The sequence below is a fragment of the Maylandia zebra genome, linkage group LG1, assembly GCF_041146795.1.
Source record: "Maylandia zebra isolate NMK-2024a linkage group LG1, Mzebra_GT3a, whole genome shotgun sequence".
Classification (NCBI taxonomy): domain Eukaryota; kingdom Metazoa; phylum Chordata; class Actinopteri; order Cichliformes; family Cichlidae; genus Maylandia; species Maylandia zebra.
The window spans coordinates 20,311,948-20,334,412 of NC_135167.1; the positions used below are offsets into that span (position 1 = coordinate 20,311,948).

General features: G+C 40.0%; 1 protein-coding gene across 1 annotated transcript in view; it reads left to right on the forward strand.

Moving 5' to 3' along the window:
- The window catches only part of galnt18b (UDP-N-acetyl-alpha-D-galactosamine:polypeptide N-acetylgalactosaminyltransferase 18b), a 97,295-nt gene that overhangs the window by 19,489 nt on the left and 55,341 nt on the right, over positions 1 to 22,465 (forward strand). Inside the window, exon 2 of the mRNA XM_004543152.3 lies at positions 19,651 to 19,846. Coding sequence (XP_004543209.3) covers positions 19,651 to 19,846 — 196 coding nt within the window. The remainder of the gene's footprint in view (positions 1 to 19,650; positions 19,847 to 22,465) is intronic.

Here is a 22,465-nt window from a genome sequence, read left to right on the forward strand (position 1 = left end):
TCAACGATGTCTGTATCTGCTGTCTAAATCCATGTAGACTTCACTGAATATAGAGCAGATATTTCTGTTTCTACGTGCGGTCATTAAGAAAAACCTCTGTACGCTCAGTACAGTATTTTAAATATTCTGTTACTAGTGTGTCAAAATCCTTCACATTTCCCAAGATCTTTCTGCATTCATTAAAAGAAAGTTTTTCACTGATTTGTGCTGGTGTAGTTGAACATTTTTGTACAGCTCTGCTGGAATTAGTTTTATTGCTTATAAGATATTGAATGGTAAAATACTAAAAAGAAGAAATTCTCTGAGAGTCACTGACACACTGATGATTTATTGCTCAGCTATGTCAGTCCTTTGAGAAATAACGTAATGAAAAAACAAAAAGGTACGTAATAAAATTATTGTTGGTTGGTAGATAGATTTTTTTGGTTTTTGACAAATAAAAAATACACACTTTTTGGTTTTTAGCCACACTTATAGCACTGCTGCCAATGTCAGTCAATGATTTGACTTTTTTTGTCTGCACACTTAAAAAGTTAAACAACTGTTGGATAGATTGCTCTGAAATACGTGCTAGATGAATTGTACTTAGTTGGATTGCCAACTGGCTTTTCCTCTTTTGAGCCTTTTGAGTGAGAGGTATTAGTGTAAGGACCAATTTTCCTGTAGAACTTGAATTTGGTTGAAAGCATACCCCAAGAGTTTCTGTGGTTCTAGCAGAGTGTTGGAAAAAAACAGTGTTGGAATATTTCAGTGCATTGTGTTACTTTAAAGAGTCAAATTTCCAGTTAAGGATCAATTTATATCATAAATGAAGCAACTTCAAAATTAAAAAGTAAAACAGTAGTTTAAAAATAAAATCAGACAGGAGTACACAACATTAAAGAACAACGACACGTCTCCCCAACTAACCCTCATATTTAACATTTATTTTAACACTTATTTTAAATTAAGTAATTCATATAATTTCAGAATAACCAGAACATTTCATTGCAATTTTTAAATCTGGTAAAATTACATGAATTTTCAAGTTGGGAAGAGACCGCTTGACACTAGCCAAGAGAAAGTGTTTCAATTACTATTCTGAATGATGCTGCAGTTTACGCCATGCATTTGAGCTCATTCTCAGTTCTTTTTATATGTTGCAGGTTTATATGTTCTTATGTTCATACTTTCCATATATATTGTTGCTTTATTCAAAGCATCCTTTCAGGGGTTAGTGTTTGAAACAGGAACATTTCCTGATTTTTCCTTTTTTTAAAAAACAACAACAAAAAAACCCACCTTGTAGAGGGGGTTTCTTTTTTTACATGGGGATGTTTTCTTTTGTTTGTTTTATGAGTTATGAATCATTTTCCAAGATCATTTGTCTTCATAGGGAGATCTTTAGTTATGTAAATGAGCTAGCAAATCTCTATTATTTGATTCTCTGATGTCACATTTGTAGATTTACTGGCTTGATCTATTAGTAAAATGGCTATTTGTATAGCGCTTTTCTAGCCCCTAAGGACCCCAAAGCGCTTTACACAACCAATCATTCACACACTGGTGATGGCAAGCTACATTGTAGCCACAGCCACCCTGATAGAGGCGAGGCTGCCGGACACTGGCGCCACCGGGCCCCTCTGACCACCACCAGTAGGCAACAGGTGAAGTGTCTTGCCCAAGGACACAACGACCAAGACTGTCCAAGCCGGGGCTCGAACCGGCAGCCTTACGATCACAAGGCAAACTCCCAACTCTTGAGCCACGATCGCCCCAGTACTGGTTAAACAAATTAGGGGTGCAGACAACTAACACATCATAGAGCATAAATACATAGCTTATCTCGGAGAACTCATAATATATGCTAAGTGGGGGGACTTTTAATGGCTTGCAGAAGAAAAACACTTCTAGTAGTAAGGAACGTAGCAACAACAATTATTTGCTGTTCTTTCTGTTGCCTCTAAGAGCAGACTTGTCTCTACACTAGTGTTGTAGCAAATTGGGTTAATGGTAAATTATTAGAAAATTAGGTCTTAAAGAAAAAAAAGTGTTTTGTTATACTTTAAAACTTCATTACCAGTGAATAGTTGGTATTGGCTTAAAAAGACAGATGTGCTTTCTGATAGATAAATGGGATACTTCACCCTATATTTTTCCATGCCTTGGGCTACATCAGTTTATTTTTCTGCTCCCAATGCGCTGAAATATTTTCAGATTTATATCCTACAACGATGAGTGCTTTTCTGAGAAGAGTCTACAGCCGAGACTCAGGGAAAACAACCCCTCCCCATAAAGGACGAATGGTGTTAAATGCAGGGCACAGATAAAGATTGCAAGATAGAAAATGAAAAGATACTGTGAAGAAGTTTTTTTTTTTTCTCCACACGCTCATTGCTGAGGAAGTCAAATCTGATACGAGGTTATAGAAAAGGCATCTCAGATGACTGAATTTAATGGAATGGCAAATCCAGCTTTTCAAGTTGAGCAGTGAGAATGAGAAATGTGGCTGAGAAGCAAAATGTCCAGAGCTTGACATCAAATAACGCCGGCAGTGTCTCATGATATCTGCTGTTCTTCAAAAGAAGGAAAATATTAGGAGTTACTTTGCTCTGATGTTTTTGGTGTTAATGACATTGAATTTTTACAGGAGACTTCTTCTTCTAAAGGATGAAAAAGCAAAAACAAAGCATCTGTGGCCCTCTGAAGGGCATGGGTGATTTCAGGGCTTTAATGAGGAGAAATGAACAAAAGGAGTAGAGATGACAAAGGCCGCTGCAAGTAAACATGACCCTCCTAAATTCTGTCCCTGCATATCCCCTCTTGGGAGTAAACAATGAAAAAGCTGCTCACCCCTCTCCTCTTTCAAGAGGAAAATGTCAGTGTGACGTGCCAGCTACTGATGCGTCCTAATGAGAGACTCCCACCGCCACTACCACCCTCCCCCCAAGTCAGAGATGCCTATACAGCATCTATACAGTGGCCAACTTAGCCTTTCTGCCAGTAAGTAGACTAATTGGTTATTAACTGTATTTATTGCCAGAAGAGGGGTGAGTTGTGTGAGGAAGGAGTGACAATAAAAGCTGTAACTGGTCTATAAACATGAAAAACTGATCACACTCAACGTGTTTTGCCATAGCATGCATCTTCTTTAGGGTGAGCTTACATAACTGCGCAGGTTGTATCACTTCATTTTACAAGTAATTCACATAGTTCTGAGGATGTTTTCGCACCCATCGTTTGTTTTCTCTGGTCCATATCAGTTGATAAGTAAGTAAACTTTCCCCTGGTTTGAGTTCTTTTCAAACAGAGAAGAATCCAAGTGGACTCCAAAGAAACTAAGATTTGCCATTACAAACCACAGGAGAATTTTCAGTCCACTTATTGGTTAGATGTGTCGGGGGACCCTCAATGAACTGAAGCAACATTGTGGGCCAAAATTCATCCCCAACAATTTAAGACAGTGATGAATGATTTCTCATTTCTGCTAACGGTGGTTCTATAAGCCACTGAATCACAGGGTGTAGTTAGTTTTTCACAGGACTTTATTCCTCTTTAACTCAGGCAAACTGCAGAGTCAGGTTATTATTCTATGGAAGTTTGTGATTATAAGTCACAGCTTTTATGTGACGATATTCTTCAGAGATGGTGTTAACAGACAGAAGTTGATTAGTACAGCTTTAAACTCATGCAACATAATTTACAGTTAAATAAATGATGTCATAAAGATGGTGTTACTTTGTAAAGCAGAATTGAATTAATACTGCTAAGGCCAGTTAGCATTGATCACCCTGCAAAAGAGAACAAGTGTTTTAGTTAGCATTTCTTTTGTAAATGCAGACATTCTCCATGTCCTTTTGACAAAACCAATTTAGTTGTTTGTATCGACTAATCCTGCATTCATAATTTGACATTTAAAGCACAAACTGCTACACCAGTGCTGATTTCAGGTAGATCATTGAATCTCGTCTCTGTCTTCCTGCTCATATTTTTTTGCTCACACCCTGTTAACATACGAATTAAAGATAGTGTAACAATAACATAATTGCTACATATATTGATTAACAGCAGCTGCATGAATTCCACATTTAGTCTCAATTCTGGATGAGTCATGAGGTAATTTACAGAAGATCTAAGACTCTTGTGGCCTGGCTCTTTGGGTAGGAGGGGCAGGGCTGTGAAATGGTTTTGAAACAGGCGATGCCAGAATCAATTAAATCTTTGAACTTCTTCTAAACCTGGGAGAGAAACAGAGAAAAGGCGATAAAACTGGATTAATATGTCATTTAGCTTCTGTTAAGCGTCTACCAGCAATGTTTCCTGCTACCTGCAGCTAAAATGGCAAGGGAAGGAAGAGAAAAAAGGTGATTTATAATGAAATCAAAGCATCAGTGACCTTCTTCACATCACTGTCAGATAAGAGCAGTCTTATTTTAACCATATTTCTGAAAGCAGTTGAACTTGTCTCTTCATGCGCTTCCACATCAAGTTAAAATTAAAAATGAGTCATTCTTTGAAGCTACACATTTAGACAAAAGGCGCAAAGGAACAGTGTGTCAGTCTGTAACAAAATGCAAATTACTGTTTTTCTTTGAACGACTCTTATGTGAGTGGAGCAGTGTTACCGTGACTTGCTGTTGGAAACAAAGTAAAAGCAGATAAGATAAGACAGTCAACAGCAAATTATTTATTTAAAGAATCTGTTTCTCTTGCACCCCTCACACTGACTTGAATGTGACCACTGAGTTGCAACCCTGAGGTGCCAACAGAGTTTTAGTGTGAAAATTTTAAAAGGTACTCAGCAAAGTCTGATGTCACCTCACACAGTTCTGAATTGGCAAAGTGAACATGTGCAAGAACACTTTTACTTTCTAACACGGATGCAGTATTTCTACTGTTCAGTCTGCAGTGGTCACTTAGAAGTCGGCCATCTTGGATACAACTTTTGTTTTTTCAATAGGAAGAGGGCCATGTGACACGTCAAACTTATTGGTAATGTCACAAGACAGGACTTTAAAATCACCATCCATTCCCATTTTATTACGCTGCATCCATATAAATGGCCCACCCTGTATATCACAAAGCTTTTTAAATGCATAAAACAAGTCCTCTGTTCTTCATCTTTAGCAATTTATGAATTTGATTTTCTACATAAGCAGAACAAGATTCTTAAAATCAAAATGCAATATTTAGGCTAATAAACTTTTTTAATGATTTTAATGAAAGCAGCTAGCAAACGTTATTGAATCAGCATTCACTTAATTTAGAATAGTTTAAATGTGTGTGTGTGTGTGTGTGTGTGTGTGTGTGTGTGTGTGTGTGTGTGTGTGTGTGTGTCATCATTCCCTACTATTGTCAAATTGACCTTGAACAGTAAATTTTTTAAAATAAATATTCAGTCTCTTTTAGCAGGCAGCTTATCTAGTTTTATAGAAACCGTGTGCCTGAAATCTTCATCTGCCTTTTTCATAAGACTGTAATCGATGTTGTAATCGAAGGTCCTCTCCCTGCTCACGGTCCGAATGAATATACAATGAATATATTGATCGTGTAACGGTGTTTGATGTCTTGGCTTCATACTCCACTCTCATTACGTTGGATGTTAAAATGACAGGATAGGATAAATTGCAGACTCTCTGTTTTAATTGGACGGTATTTTCTAGACAGTGAAATTACAAGAATAGACACAAGACCTTTTGAAAGGCTTGTCTCATGTCTCGGTCAAACAGGGATCACTGATTAAAGCAAAATGTGCACATCAATTTTAGTTTGTAGCAAAACACATTTGAGTTCCTCAGTACCTGCATTAAGAGTTTTGAAGCTTAGATCTCAGTGAGAGTTACATAAATTAGTTTCGAAATAACAGAACTAAAACCCAGAAGTTCATAAATCTGATTTTCATCTTGTTTTTCCCAAAACATTCTACTTAGACCATTAGATTAAAATAATAGACTGAAACTGAAGCACTAACAATATATCCTGAGTAATAAGCTGTAAAAATATGATGACTATAAAGTAGGTTCTTAATATCAGCCATCTTTTTGCTATTTTCTGACTGGACCTGTGGAGGTGGTAAAAAATGTGGTAAAACAGTATATCTTACAAGACTACCAAACTACTATACTATCCCTCGAGACTGCTTGGCAAGCATGTGGCAACCATTGGTCACTAGGGAAAAATTAGTATTGTCCAACTAGTTTCTAGCAGACTGTATGGCAGTTGCTGATTTGTCACTCACTAACTGCTTGCCATGAGGTCATGAAACTGTGAAAATTGCTGTGCAAACCATTGTTTTTCTTCGAGGAAAAAGTGGTATGTAAGAGTAGAATGGAATCGAATAAAATGGAATAGCCTTTTATTGTCATTGTACATGCAAATGATGACTGTCGTAATCTACTTGCAATGAAAGCAAGCAACTTTCGGCAACAATTCACCAACTTAGACATTCACATTACTCACACTCTCATTACACATACATATAGGATCTTGGGGGTGGGCACGATACACGGAGTCCAAAGTACCATCAGGGTGTACACCCCACCCCTGGCATCGTTGCCCACCTCTCAATTTTAAATACACGTAGACATTGAGGGCTAGCAGGAGGGACCATGCGCTTACCTGCTGCTCTCTGGCAGGTAGCTCCAAGCCCTCCTGGGTTTTAAATGCACCTTAGAACACACATGCATCAACATTACAATGAGCGGGTGGAGGGAGGTTCGGAGTCTTCTCTCACCCCCGTTCTCTGCGACCTGCTGGAGCGGGGGGGCTAGGACTAGGAGGAGGAGTTGGCCGTCCGACTGCGGTCTGGAGTGTGGAGCCTTCCTGCTGCTGCGGAGTCGGGGGCGGGGGCGCCTAGACCCGGTTTGTAGAGTACGCTTGGGGAGTGTGATCGTGTGTACAACGTCTCTTTATGTCTGTCTCCACGTTGGTTGAGTGTGGAGTAAGTGCATATGAGAGCATGAGGGTGGGAATGGATGTTTGTATCTGTGTGTGCCTGTATGTCTGTCTCTATATGTCAGGTTGGGTGTCAGGCGCCACCTCTCTGGGGACATCTCAGGCCCTCCAAGGTTTGGAGGCCTATCTCCCCCTACCACCACTTCCCCTGCCAGTGGCGGACCCCCTCAGACATCGGTGCGTTGGTGGTTCTTTGTGTCCGGGGATGGGCGTCCAGGTACACACCGGCTCACTCCTTGGCGGCCGCTTATCGGGGCTTGGGGCCTGGGGCTCGCTCGGGCCACTTCGGAGGTGGGGTGCCCCCGGCCTCTCGGCCTGGGGCTCGGTCACTCAGGCACAGCTGGCTGCCGGCGGAGCTCACGGGCGCGTCACTGCAACTCCCCCTGGCTTCTGCTCCGCGGCTGCTGAGTGAGCCCTCATCTGGGACTCTCCTCAGCTCTTTCCGGGACAGTGGCGCAGCTGCCCCTCTGTTGGTCTTCCTTGGTCTCTTGTGTTCTGGGGGCCTCTGGATGTCTGGAGTTTTGATCTCCTCCACACCTGCTTCACGCCCTGGAGGACGGGGCTGTGGCCCCCCCACACCCTCTAGCAGATTATTACATGAAGGAACCTTTTAAAAAAACAAAAAACAAGCGCGTCCATGCTCACAGGTGTACACACGGGTGATCACACCCACAAACTACACCCTTTTTGGCTCCTACCTCAAAGCACACTGTGTTCTGTTGATCTTATGTGCTGCACAATAATGTTTAATATTTAGTATTTACTGTCATATTCCCATATATCATTGTGATGTTGTTTATTCTATTACTCTTGTTCTCTTCTGCTTGCTTTCTTTTTTCTTTCTCAGCAGGTGATCCAGGTGATTGATATATGCATTTTTTTTCTCTGCCCGTTCTGTTGGTTTTTGTCTTTTGCCCTTCTCCCCCGTCCCTCTTCTCAGCTGTTTCTCTTTCCCTCTTTCTTTCTCCCCTTCTTTCCCCCAGTCAAGTCTGTCCCGTATTCATTAAGTGAAAATAAAATAAACAATAAAAGGTGAATCAAATGGACCATTACGGCAAGGCTGGGATGGTCAGTTTGGTAAAGTAAATCCGTTGGGCATCTTTCTTTGCCTTTAGACAACAATTCTGATGGCAAAAGAGCCGGGACAGGCCAAAAAAAAAAAAAAAAAAAAAAATTCACCAACCATTCAGGGAAATACTGGTGCTGTTTAGTTGTTGTTGTTGTTGTTTGAGGCTTAGCAACCATTTACGCAGCAACCTCCACCAGCCACTTGCTGGTTGGGGAACTGGTTCAATAACGTTTTCTAATCGCTTCACTGAAATCATTTCAATGAAATCATAAGGACATTGTGGTGTGGCTTTTTAAACTTCTGTTCTGCTCATTAATTATTAATGATGATTTAGATTTTAAAATCAAAATCATAAACTGATAAAGATGACAGAAGATTTTGCTAACAATCTCGAGCAACCACTCATACAGGCAGGGAATACACATTTTTCCCTAGCGGCCAGAGGTTGCCAGGGTGTAACCAATGGATCGCTAGGCCTATGTGACTGAGGCCCAATATATGACCTCTGCCTCTCATATCGATAACACATCTGTTGGACCTCGTCTGAATAGAGTGTCTATAAGGAAGCTCTTCCCCCTCACTAAACCATAATTACTGTCAGAAATACAAACAGGGATAGCATCCTTTGGGGAAGCTCTTGGACGACTATTTATGAATATGGTGATGATTATCTGTCCCAATTTAAGCCTACTGTCACGTATTAAATAAAGAAAGGATCGAGGATAACCAGTGATGTGATCTCTGAAGATAGTAACCATTATTATCATTACTATAAGAGCTGAAAAAACAAGATTAATTTGATCATTTTTATATATATAATAAATGATATAAGTAATTAGTTTGCTCTGACTTGAGTTGTCTTGACTGGTGTCACACCTAGCATGAGTTTGGTGTTGGCCAGTCTGCTACTTAAAGTGAACAAAAAAGGTCTCTAAAACCCTGAGAAATATACACCATGTATTCATCACAAAACAAAGCTTTTCATCAGTTAAGTTATTTTAGGACTATATAAGGTTAATGAGAATATTCTCCATCCATCCACTCTTGTCCATTTGACAGTTTGCAGGGTCTTAGATATACTAAGTATTTCTTAAAGGACATTTTGTCATCGTATTGATTTGCATTAAATAGTTTCAACAGCCTCGCATTTCTTACCAAGTGTACCGTGTACCTTAGGGTTTGAAGGCGCAGGTAAAAAGCTCCCAGTGTCTGCAAGAGCTTTATCAGAGGTCTACATCTGTACCACTGTGAGTTAGCATTGCACAGAAGGGATTTCTATAAAATGATAATGCTTTGTGTTTGACATTCAAAACATTTTCCCTTCACAAGCATGGGGGCATGAGTAAATATAATTTGATAAAATCTTTGTGCATTGCGGGGTGGTTTCATCACTTTGAACTATCTTTAATGGGATCAAATTGAATAATTTAACACGTACTGCTTTTCCTCCCAAAAATTAGACCATGCAGGACCTGGAGGTTTGTTGTTCTCTTTCAGTGACGTCTTTGTTAACTGTTATCTGTTCCCTAACAACTTTTTTTCTTCTGTTAATGATGAGTGTGTTTTGGTTGTATGTGCATATCTTTTTTCCTCGTCTCTCCTCTGTGACTACGGGAGACGGCCGTAACTCAGTTGCCTTGCTGTGCACGCATTGAAAGCACACTTAGTGTTGCACTCCACACAGGGCTGGAGTGCTTCTGGGAAGCTTAGGGAATACTTTCCCAGTCTACACGCACTATGCACATGCCCTACTCTTTGCCTCAGGTGTTTGGCTGTGCTTTACTTGAATTAGCAGCAGTGTTTGTTGTGCTCAAGAGGAAACCACTCTCCAAACACAAGGTTAAAGTGAGTCACGTGATCTGCTTAATAGAAGAGTCATGTGACACACTTTTAATTGCTTGGTCTTCGTTTGAACCACTGCAGTAATTGTATTGTGCTATCCTATTTGTCAGATGTGATTATGTAGACGTACTAAAAAACACCAAGTTGCCAAACTCACTCTGTCTAAACAACACCAACCTGCCCTAACAGCTACTTCTGGGATTCACCACAGAGGAAATCATCTCTGTAGGCTTAATTAATCACCACCACAAGCAGTCAGATGAATGGGCCTTCAGGCATGCTTGCCCAGATTGAAAGACTTGGAGAAGTTTTACGCAGGCCTTAGCCTAACCACAGAGTTCTCTTATCGAGAGCTGAGACACTTCCTCTGTGCTTCACAGCAGTGAAACAACTGTGGGTTGTATGTAAGTTTCACTGCCTTGGGCTTGTATCGTTTTCTGTCTTCTCTCAGCTTGGATGTTGGCTGGCTTTTTGATTTGTAAATGTTTCTCTGAGCATTTTTATAAAATACAGCTACGCCACTGTGATGTATCAAAGATAAATAACTTTGTGTACAATACTGCACCACATTTGATAAATGCAGGAGACATGCAGTCAGCTGGTAGCTTTCTGTGCAGCAAGACAAATACATTCAATCATCAGCTCGTGCTTCAGTGCAATCTATTCCTTGTTACTGCGCACAGTATTTAAAGCATTTAAAGCTCACAGTAGTTGGTACATGTGGACATCACATTTTGGGTTGTCTAGACCAAAATATTAAATTTTGCTTTAGAAAGGGCCTGATATCCACTTACGGGGACATTATACTGCCACTGTTCTATTGAAATTTTAAACAAATATCCTCATATGTGCATCTCATTTTCGTCAGGAACAAAAATCAGGTAAAAAAAAAAAAAATTCTGGAAATTCTTTATTTTTACATTCATCGGGTCCCAATCAGCCCAAATAGCAAAGAGAAATTAAAAATGCATGGCGTGGAAGAGTTCGGGTCTTACGAGGTTAAAATAGAATAAATATTAAAATGACCTACAGGTTAGATTAGTTACAGGTAATTCCATCTGGACTCAATGCCTCATTTACATTTATAATTTGCATGTTAGGATTTTTAACCTAAAAGTGAAATTTCCTCCATATTTCTCTGCAATATTTTTGCACAGAGTAATTTTCAGAACAAGATTGACTGCATAACGCAAGACTGCATTATCACATTTACATGCATTTGTTAGCAAACAGTACATTTACACACCAGGAATTACACAAAACAAGATAATTCATTTGGAATTGTATTTCTTGCCCAGTGATGAATATATGAGTGTAATGTTTGCTTTGTTCATCTCTAATTCTGCCTCTATCCTCCAAATTCTCCAATGTTTACTAGCTTGTCAGCTTTGTCTGTACTGCCTGCTGTTTATTGTTGGGCTAACACACCATGTGCTTGTGGAGTTTTAAAATTTCTTATTTGTAAAAAGAGATATTAAGCTGAAACAGAAATATTCTAAGATGCCCAGAGGCTATTTAAAGAAATTTTTAAGAGACCATTTTAAGGTCAGACTCAGGGTCGAGGTACAAAACTATGATTATGTCCTCATGATAAGCAAATATGTACAGGATAGAAACTGTGTTTTAATTTAACGGAGTATAAACTTTGTAGGTTTTTTTTCCTTTCAAAGCACAGTAGTATTATCTCCTGCCTTTTCAGAAGAAGTTTTTCGTTCTGTTCATAATGTAATCCTGTTACACCTGCTTCCCCTTCATATTGTTGTATTTAATCTGCTCATGAATATTATTGTCTGTAACCTGTCTTTTGTATGCAGTCTCAGTGAGGAGTCACCCCTCACTTCTCTTTGGGTATTTGAGAGTTCTTAGTTTATTTTGCTCACGTTTTATTGGTAAAAAAATAATAATAGTCTTCAGTTAATAGAATACTGTAGCTGTATTAAAACAGCTTAAAATGAATAAATCTGAACTTTGTAATTAAATGACGAAATTATTTTTGTCACTCTTCTACTAAACAGCTTTTTTTTTTAATAACCATACATAAATGTTTACGTATGGTAGGATGTGAATTATCCCTGATAGCTGCAATATTTCAGCAGGGAGCTGAAATACTGAAGGTTTATAATGGAAATTGTCTCTTTTTTATTGTTCTATAGTTTCGCTATGCTGCAGGGCACTGATGCCTTCTCTTAATGAAATTATTAACACATGATACGCCAGAACCTCTTTTCATTAGATTTCATTTCCTGCTGATGAGGCCATTTTAATTTACAATATGTTATTATTAACCATGACACAGAGGTAATTTTTTATAACGTTAATTATTTTCTGACTATTTTTTCCCGCCTCTAGAGTCCCTCTGTTTGCAATCACGTTTTCTTAATATTACTAACAGCCTCAGTTTTCAGACCTGTTGCACACTATTCACTGAAATGAAAAAAGTGTTTTAATAAGTGTATTAATAAGCATCACAGAAAATATTTTGGGATTAGATATTGCAAGTATAATTGTAAGTGTTGTAAGTATTGCAAGTATTGAAAACTTTTATTGTGTCTCTTTTGAGATTACATCACTTCATTTTAAATTTTTTATGCGCTTTATTTGCTGTATTTTTGGTGATCGACCCTCTTATGGATAAATCACACTCACACTGTTAAACACACTCAAAAGTTTACCTCTTAAGTTCATTAATGTCTCTTGGAAGCTTTTACAAAAGGTTTAAATGATGCTACCATTGCTTTATGGAGTCTGGTCATGAAGTGAGTCTATCAACATGGACCGAAAGCTGTAATGTCGCATTCGTCAAAACTTAAATGTCTCTAAGCTCTCAGTGCAGTCACCGTGTTGAATTTTTCTGCTGTCAGCCTTTTAAACACAGTCCTTTTACAGTCTCATGTAGTGTAAGAACACAGTAGGATCATATTTTCCAAGAAGGATCACACAATACCAAGTGATTAACTATTAAAGAAAGGTAAAAAGTGTACTGGGCACAACTAACAAGGTGCCGACTCCCTCCAGCAGCAAAGGAACGTAATCCATTAAACGACACCGCCCTGAAGACTCACCACAGCCAGCTTCTCCACAGTACAGCAACATTGTTGACATTTTGGCGTCCACTGTTTAAAAAAGCTGTCCAGCTTAGACGTACGCCTGGCCCTCCTGGAAATCCTGCATAAAGATTTTCAGGCACTGTGCGAGTCGGTGGAGTTCAGCCAGCAGCAGGTGGAAACACTGGCTGCTGAAAATGCCACCCTCAAAGAGTTGGTGAATTCCTAATTGAAAGAATGACCCAACTCTCAGAAGAAAAGAAAAAAAATCAAGGAAACTGTCATCAGGTTCCAGGCCGGCAACATGAGGGACAACTTGGTGTTTTCAGGAATACCAGAGAAGGCAGAAGAAGACCCGGAAACAACAGTGAGTCATTTCTTCCACTCACCAGAAACCTGGAGGATGTAGTTAAAAACATCAGCTTCCCTCGTGTCCATTGTTTGGGAAATCGATGAGCTGATCGTTCTTGGCCAAATTTGAACACTTAAAAAAATACGAACTGGTGAAGAGCCACAGCCAGGAGCTAAGAGGAACAGACTTCAACAACCAGTTTTCCAAAGACATCCTGGAATGACACAAGGTTCTGTTAGAGATCTGAAAGAAATTCATCCAAGAAGGCTCTCGAGCTTTCATCACTGATAAACTGTGTGTCAACAGCCAGCTTTATTGCGATCATAACACCACGCTAGGTGACCTGGATCTACACAAACGTCACTTTCTGCTTTTCCCTTCTCACTTTCCTTTCCCACTAACAGACATGTCTACGTAGAACAAATATTGCTGGTTTAATCATCTTATCCTGTAATTTTTCTTTTTTTGTCATTTTTTTCTTTTTTTTTGTCATTATGTGTTAGCCCTGCGACAGACCATCCATCCATCCATGGGGATGGTTCGTTGATTTAGGTTACTCAAAATGGTTCTTGGGTGGCTGCATTAACTTATTTCCCTTGTCACCATTCATATCTTTTCTCTTCTCCCTCAGCACTCAGCATTATGTATGCTTTGCCTGAATGCTGGAATTTACCACATAAACGTAAACATCACAACAACAAATAAATAAATATTTTAAAGACTTCATCACAGATTAATCCTTCTGAATTTCTGCTATATCAGAATATAAAATAAATATTTAAAAAATATATAAATAAATATTTTAAAATATAAAAAAAATATTTGTATTTTTATTGAGCCAGTAGTGGTAGCAATCTGACAAAATATAGCTATCAAACCAGTTCAAATTGAAAATACAGACCATAAGATAAGCCTGCATGCCGATGATATATTACTTTTCCTTAGGCACTCACAAACCTCTCTCAGAAACACGATCACACTTATAGATAAGTTCTTATCCATATCATACTATTCCATCAGCAGTTTTGCCTCTGAATTGCAATTTGAAAAACACCACCACCCCAATACAGTCAGGTAATATTAGATATCTAGGTATATATGTTTCTGCCAGGCGCCTCTCAGTTGCCACCATGAAAATTATGATTTTGCCAAAAATAAACAATTTTTTCTCAGTTATCCCTAATAAATCCCTTGGTTTACTTGGTTTAAATCACTAGACTCCGTGGAAAAGTAAAAATCTCTAATTTGCCTTTCATAAGCTCCAGTATTAAGCATCAAAACTGCTTTAAAAGCCTTAACATAAAAATCTTTCTGACAGCCTGGTGGGACATCTTAAAAATAACTAAATGTTCATTTTTCCCATGTAAACTAACACACATTTGGAACAATCCAGATATCTGTCAGGAAAAGAAAATACTAAAGTTTGCATCGTGGCATGAGAAAGGGATAAAAAATCTTGAACATGTTATATGGAAAATCTTATGGGCCTTAAACACTCAAACATATGCACCCACTGCAAAGAGAACTCTGCTGAGAACTGTATGCATGATATATGGTCCTACACACCTGTCCAGAGGTTCTGGCAGAGGCAGGAAAGCTCGCCTCTTCTGGGTGGGTCCAGGTGCACGACCTGGGGCCCTGGGATTGTAGGTAGCAGACAGTAGGTGCTGCAAGCCATCCCCTCTTTTCAAGGATAATCGTTCACAGTGGACACAATGGGTGACGCTGTGGAGCCCATGGCACATCCTTGTTTTTTGTCTGTAGAAACCCTCACTGTATTTAAAATATGTGGTGGTAAGGCAGTGCTCTAACAGTGGGCAAATCTGATCAGGGCCAAAGCTGGTTCTGTCTTCTAAGGAGCTGTCTTGCTTTAGTCATTTTCTGACAGTCTCCACTGCCTCAGTTGTATATCTGCAAGTAACGAGTGAAACCACATCAAAGGACACTATGGTTTCTTCTGGATCCAGTATAACCCACATAGCAAGCAGGTCTGGCCCGGATCTGGTACCAAGCCGGCACTGCTGGCTGACTTCTGGCATGATAAGACGTATGTCATCCACATATGGGCCAGGCCTGGCATAGATGGTACTGCCTATGTGATGGCATGCCATATCTGGCTCGATTGCGGTTTGGTTTATGTGGCCCAGGCCTATAGAAAACAGGTCTGGCCCGGATCTGGCATCAAGCGTCATATAACGTGCGGAGGGCGGTGAAAGAGGCGAAGCAGCGCTACGGGAGGAAACTAGAGTCACAACTCCAACAGAGTGACTCTAGGAGCCTGTGGCGGGGACTAAGGACAATAACGGACTATAAAGCACCAACAACCGGTATGACGAACGCGGCCGTGACTTTGGCAGACGAGCTGAACACTTTCTATGCTCGCTTCGAGGCTGCAGCTAAGGTCTCCAACAATGCTAGTGTTAGCGGCGCTAACGGCTGCAGACAGGAAGATACTGCCAGCACCGGAAACGTGCTCGTCATCTCCGAGCATGAAGTAAGGAGAGCCTTCAAGAGAGTGAACACCAGGAAAGCAGCAGGACCAGACGGCATCCCAGGTCGTATCCTAAGAGACTGCGCATACCAGCTAGCTCCTGTGTTCACTGAGATATTCAACATCTCTTTATCTCAGTTGGTGATCCCCACATGCTTCAAAGAGTCCATCATTGTTCCTGTCCCGAAGAAACCCCACCCTGCTTCTCTCAATGACTATCGCCCTGTAGCCCTCACCTCAGTAGTGATGAAGTGCTTTGAACGCCTGGTCAGAGACTTCATCATTTCTTCACTACCAGACACACTGGACCCACTACAGTTCGCTTACCGTCCAAATCGTTCCACAGACGATGCCATCTCTCATCTCCTCCACACATCACTCACTCACTTGGACACTAGAAGGGGGAATTATGTTAAAATGCTCTTCATAGACTACAGCTCTGCATTTAACACCATAATTCCCTCCACGCTCACCACCAAGCTGGAGCATCTGGGACTCAGCTCATCTATGTGTCAGTGGATCTCCAACTTCCTAACTGGCAGACCACAGGCAGTAAGGATGGGCGGACATGTCTCAGCCTCCACCACTCTCAGCACTGGAGCCCCCCAGGGGTGTGTTCTGAGCCCCCTGCTGTACTCTTTGTACACATATGACTGTGTGGCCACTACCAGCTCCACCACCATCATCAAGTTTGCTGACGACACCGTCGTGGTGGGCCTGATCTCTGATAACAACGAGACGGCCTACCTGAAGGAGATTAGGAATCTGGAGAACTGGTGCCAGAGGAACAACCTCCTTCTAAACGTCAGTAAGACAAAGGAGCTGATAGTGGACTTCAGCACTAAGCAGGAGAGGAACTACCAGACCCCCGTCATCAACGAGTGCCCAGTGGAGAGAGTGGACAGCTTCAAATACCTCGGAGTTCACATCACGCAGGACCTGTCATGGTCCTGTCACATCAACACCGTGGTGAAAAAGGCCCGACAGCGTCTCTACCACCTCAGACGCTTGAGAGACTTCCAACTGCCCTCCAAGGTGCTCAGGAACTTTTACTCGTGCACCATAGAGAGCATCCTGGCGGGAAACATCTTAACCTGGTTCGGGAACAGCACCATGCAGGACAGACGAGCTCTACAGAGGGTTGTGCAATCAGCTGAGCGCACCATCCGCTCCGAGCTCCCTGACCTGCACTCAATCTACAGCAGGCGGTGCTGGACCAAGGCCAGGAAGATGGTGAAGGACCTCAGCCATCCCAACAACAGACTGTTCTCTCTGCTGAGGTCAGGAAAGCGATTCCGCTCCCTGAAGACCAACACAGAGAGACTGAGGAGGAGCTTCTTCCCGCAGGCGATACGGTCTCTCAATCACACCACCACACAGTACTGACCCACACATATGGTTCTTACACACACACTGGACTTTCTGGACTTTGTTTTTGCACAACACTGGTCACTATATTCTTCATTTCCGGTTAATACTTGTACAGCTGCTGTTATTGTGTATATATTTATTTATATTTAGATTTCTTCATACATTCTTATATAGTTCTATATTGTGTATTGTGTATTTTGTTGTACAGTTATTTTATTTTCAACTTTAATTTATATATTTATCTTTATCTTATTCTTCCCAGTTAAATTTACCCTTCATTCTAATTTGTGTTGTACAGTTATTTCATTTTTAACCTTAATTTATATTTTATTCCTTCCTAGTTAAATTTACCCTTTTTAATTTTTCATATTTATTTCCTATCTTATTCATAGCCTTTCCTTTTTTGTTTTCTTTAGGTCATGAGCAGTTGTCCAAGCATTTCACTACATATCGTACTGTGTATGACTGTGTACGTGACAAATAAAATTTGAATTTGAATTTGAATTTGAAGCTGGCACTTCTGACTGACCGGTGTCATGGCAGAGTGTATGTCAACCAGATGTGGGCCAGGTCTGGCAATGATGGCACTATTTATGTTCCTGTTTTCCTATTTTAGTTAGAAGACCCAAATGCCATGTTGCAATACTATACTGCTATGGTAGCCAACATTTCAAATGCAGGTTTGACAGGTTTGTGAGTGTACACTTTATCCAAAACCTAGTGATGGTTTACTCATCTTTGCCAGTGGGTGGCTGTAGCTCAAGAGGTAGAGCAGGTCACCTACTGATCAGAAGGTTAGTGGTTCAATCCTTGGCTCCTCCAGTCTGCATGTCAAGAGTGTGAATGTAGTTAGGAAGCACTGAGTTTGGAGAAATTGTGTAAATGTGGCATGTCGTATAAAGTACTTTGGGTAATCCGGGACACTAGAAAAGCGCTATATAATAATCAGATCATTCACTGTCTGAATAGAGCTTCGTCATGTTACGTTTGCACTGTTTTGCATGTTCTGACACATGTTGTTATTACATGGCTTGATAAGGCACACATTAGGCTGACATCTGGGGCCAACTTACAACTTACACATGGCCCACATACCGCAAAGAATGACGGGCCTTTGGTGGCCCAGATCAGGTTTGCCAGAGGTAGTTCACACATGGGCCAGCAGCAGACACACTGATGGTCCTGTGCTGGCCCATGTATGGGCCAGATCCGGGCCATACAATTTTGGGAAGTTTCTGGACCTTGTTCTGGACCTTGTTGGTGAAGTCAGTGGAGTTTTTGATGTGATGGGGTGCGTTCCCCAGAAGGGGAGCTAGGATGTTGGCGAGGTTCTTGGAAATGTTGTAGGCAGCTGAATTTATACTGCTAACTGTTTATACTGTCTGAGTGGGACTCCATCTTGGCGGATCTTCGGAGGTCCCACCCACACACCTAACACCCACTCACATCTTGCGTAATTTGATCTCAATAAGTCACATGATGGCAAGGTCTCACAGTAGTTTCGCCCGAAACCTTCTGCTGATAATGACCCACACAATTTTTTAACCCATATGATGATGCACATGATAAATAGTGGGTCAGTGAACCTCTTAAGGGACAACTCCCACTAAGGCTTAAATACCTGGGACTTTCCACCATTTGGTCTTAGAACTGAGAGGTGAAACGTCTTCAAGAAACTTAAAGAAGTCCAGTCAATTTTCTTTGCAAGCTCTTTAGATTACTGTGACCTGGATGACTTAGAGCCTACACATACATTGTTGCTTTATGTACCTGTGCATTTTCGAATGTTTGCATTCCAGGTGTTGTATGTTTTTTGTTTTTTTTACAGGTGCAGCAGCTGGCAATACATTGTGCATTTCTAGTTGATCTTCATCCTTTCATTATGTCTTCCCCAACCCCTCCTCTTTTTTTTTGCCTGTCCTGCCTTAAACATTGTCATACTGTATACCACATATAATGTAATAACTGAAATAACAGAAATAGAAATAAAGAAATAAACAGATAAACCATGAACAAGAGGAGCCTATAGAGAATTTATAGAGCTGGTCTTGGAAAAGCAAAATGTGTTTGGCACAGCAGTGCATATAATTCTGATTGATAAAACTGCCAGACAGGATAGGATTTAAAAGGAAAGGGAGAAAAAACTATGAAAGAAAGGTTGTGTCTGTTGCTGTAGGCAAATTGGTTTCACTTTGTCCTGTCTGTGTAGGTCAAACAGCAAAGTCAGCTACAGCGCAGCTCAGCAACTGCTGGGACAAACTGAATCTTTTTCTCGTGTTCAAGGACATGACAGAGCTTCTCATCAGCAGCATGAACTCTAGCATTTCTGTTGAAGGACACTCAGCCAGTCTTTTTAAATAACAGTTCACCCCCATCTGCAAACATACATTACAACACAAGGAAAACAACATTAATCATAGGGATTATATTAGCTTATCGTTTTTTCACTGTTCCTTAAATATCCAGTTATGCAAACCTCACAGGTAGGTTGACAAGTTGGAGTGGAGTAGACAAATATTTATGTTATTTGTCTTTCTATCCCTCATAGAGACTCCAGGGAAGGACGACGATGGTCAGCCGGATACATCATTCTCTGACTCGTCACTGTTTGCTCACTGGGGTCAAGAGCTCAGTCCAGACAACCGGCGAGTGGCTCTGAAGCAGTTCCAGTACTATGGATATAATGCCTACCTCAGTGATCGTCTCTCTTTAGACAGGCCAATAGCAGACCTCAGGCCTGATGGGTAAGACTGGTACAAGACTGGTTTCCTTCCCACTGTTGCCAAAGTGCTTGCTCATAGGGGGTCATATGATTGTTGGGTTTTTCTCTGTATCTATGACTTGTGTTGTGATTTGGCGCTATATAAATAAAATTGAATTGAATTGAATTGAATTACAAAAATGTTCAAACACTGCAATGAGATGCATTGAATTAGATGTAGCATGCAATAACATATTTAAAAAAATATGTATGCATGTATGTATGATACACATTTTACATGTATCAACGATGAAGGCAACTTATCACATTAATGAGTATGGGTGCAAACTAATGGGGCACACAATGTAGATCCTGGGGGCTTCTTTATTTATACAAAGGGAAACACAAAATCCAGGTGACAGGTTCTTGAGACAGGTACATTTATCCTAAAATGTAACACAATGAGTTTTTCTCACTAATTCTTTGCAACTTTTCACATGTAACAATTATGATACGTGTGATACATACACAGTTATGATGTCTATTTACCGGTCACTTTAGTAGGTACACCTTGCTAATACTGGGTTGGACCATCTTTTGCCATAAGAACTGGCTTAATTCTTTATGGCATTCCAGCACATTCCACACATTACAGTGAACTCGCTTTCATGTTCAAGAAACTAATTTGAATTCACTTTGAACACGGTTGGCTTTCCTGCTGTGAGCAGCCATCAGAAAACTGTACTGTGGTCACACTGCAGTCATAAAGAGATAGATGTGGTCAGCAACAATACTCAGGCTGTGGAGTTTAAATCATTCTCACTTAATGCTAAGGGGCCCTAAGTGTGCCAAGAAAATATCTTCCACATTATTACACCACCAAAATCAGCCTGAAGGCAGAATGGATCTATGCCTTCATGTTTTTATGCCAAATTCTGACTCTATTGTGCAAATGTCATACCAGTCAGCCTTTTTCTGTTGTCCAGTTGTAGTGAGCTTGGGTATATTGTAGCCTCACTTTCCTGTTTTTAGCAGACAAGAGTGGCTCTCTTTCTGGTCTCTGCTGCTGTAGAACATCTGCTTCAAGGTTAGACATGTGCATTCAGAGATGCTCTTCTGCATATCTTGGTTTTAAATTAATGTTTTTTTGAGTTATTGTTGTGTTCTCTTTTTTAGCTACTGATACAGGGTTTAATTAAGCTATTTGCAAAAAAATAGACTCCAATGAGTCATCATAGCAGAACAGAATCCTAGCAGTGATAGAAATTCAGACAGGACTAGGCTTGGTGGCATCGAAGGTCAGGGTAAGAGACAGAGACGGGGAGGAGTCTGAACAGTAGAATGACAAAAGAGCAGTAAGAAAGCAGAATAGAGGCTGATTGGCAGTGATGTGGATGATTTGGTTAATTAACCAAACAAAAGATATGTTTACATGTGTGCATTATGTCTATAAATTTGTACATGCATTTATTTTAATATATTGGCCCTTGAAATGTAATAGCTTAGAGTTATTTGTGAGAGATTACTGCTCATATGTAAAACTTCCGGCACATTCAAAACAGTTCCCACATACAGGAATCCCTTTTGTGGGATAAATTTTAGGAATTCTATTTTAGCTTTCTTATTAAAACTGAATGAAAACAAGAAGTACGGGCAATGTCATCTTAAAATTTATTTAAAAACTACAAAAAAATACTTCCTAATTAAAGAAACACAAACACAAAACATAAGTGCTCACAACTTGCATATTGACCGGTTATCTGGTAATTGTAGTGCAGCTTAATGAAGAGATTAATAAAATACTAGAATTTCACTCATTAAAACTGGAGCGCAGATGTATTGGACAGGTTGTACCACAGAGTAGATACAACACCACAAACACAGAGGTCAAATTCACCCATCAGTCAAAGCGGTCAGAATAACCACACCCCTATCTTGAAGCCTTAATATTAATACTACTTAATCGCTTAATATTAATATAACTTTTGATATTAAGTGAACTAAAATGTTCCCTTTCATACTTTCATAGTTGTTATGAAAGTATGAAGGGGAAAATTAAAGGCCCATTTTCTTCAGGCAGTTATTTTTACTTTGAAGTTGGGGGTTTTGATATTGGAGTTTTTGGGGATTGATTCATATTTGGAAGCTTTGAAGGAGCTTAAATTAGCACTTTGTCTTTAGCTTCCTTTATAAGCCCTGGAGGTTGCAGCTTGGCAGTGAAAAGTAAATGGAGTCATCCTGTGGGGACCATGAACATCTGTTCTAAATTTATGGGCCACAGCAATTGACCAAACAAAAAAATAAAAATCCTGAACTGGCAAATATTGTTCTTAAAATTTTTATTTTCTATTTTCTATTTGGAAAACTGCATTTCTGTAATTCACCCACTAAACTATAAAACATCACAAAACTATGCAATGTTAAAAAATCTATAACAGAATCAAATCTTTGTTATTTGTGTTAAAAAAAAACATTAAACATTTTTAAAATCTAATACTGATGATAAACTGATGATTAACTAAGAATTACCTGATGGTTTTTGTCTCTAATCTCACTGTAAACATCCATGTACTGGCTAAAGAAATCTACACTGGCATTGTGTTCTGATTTTTAGCTCTAATGAAAAATCACTTTGAAGTGACAAAGAATTTACAAGGTCACA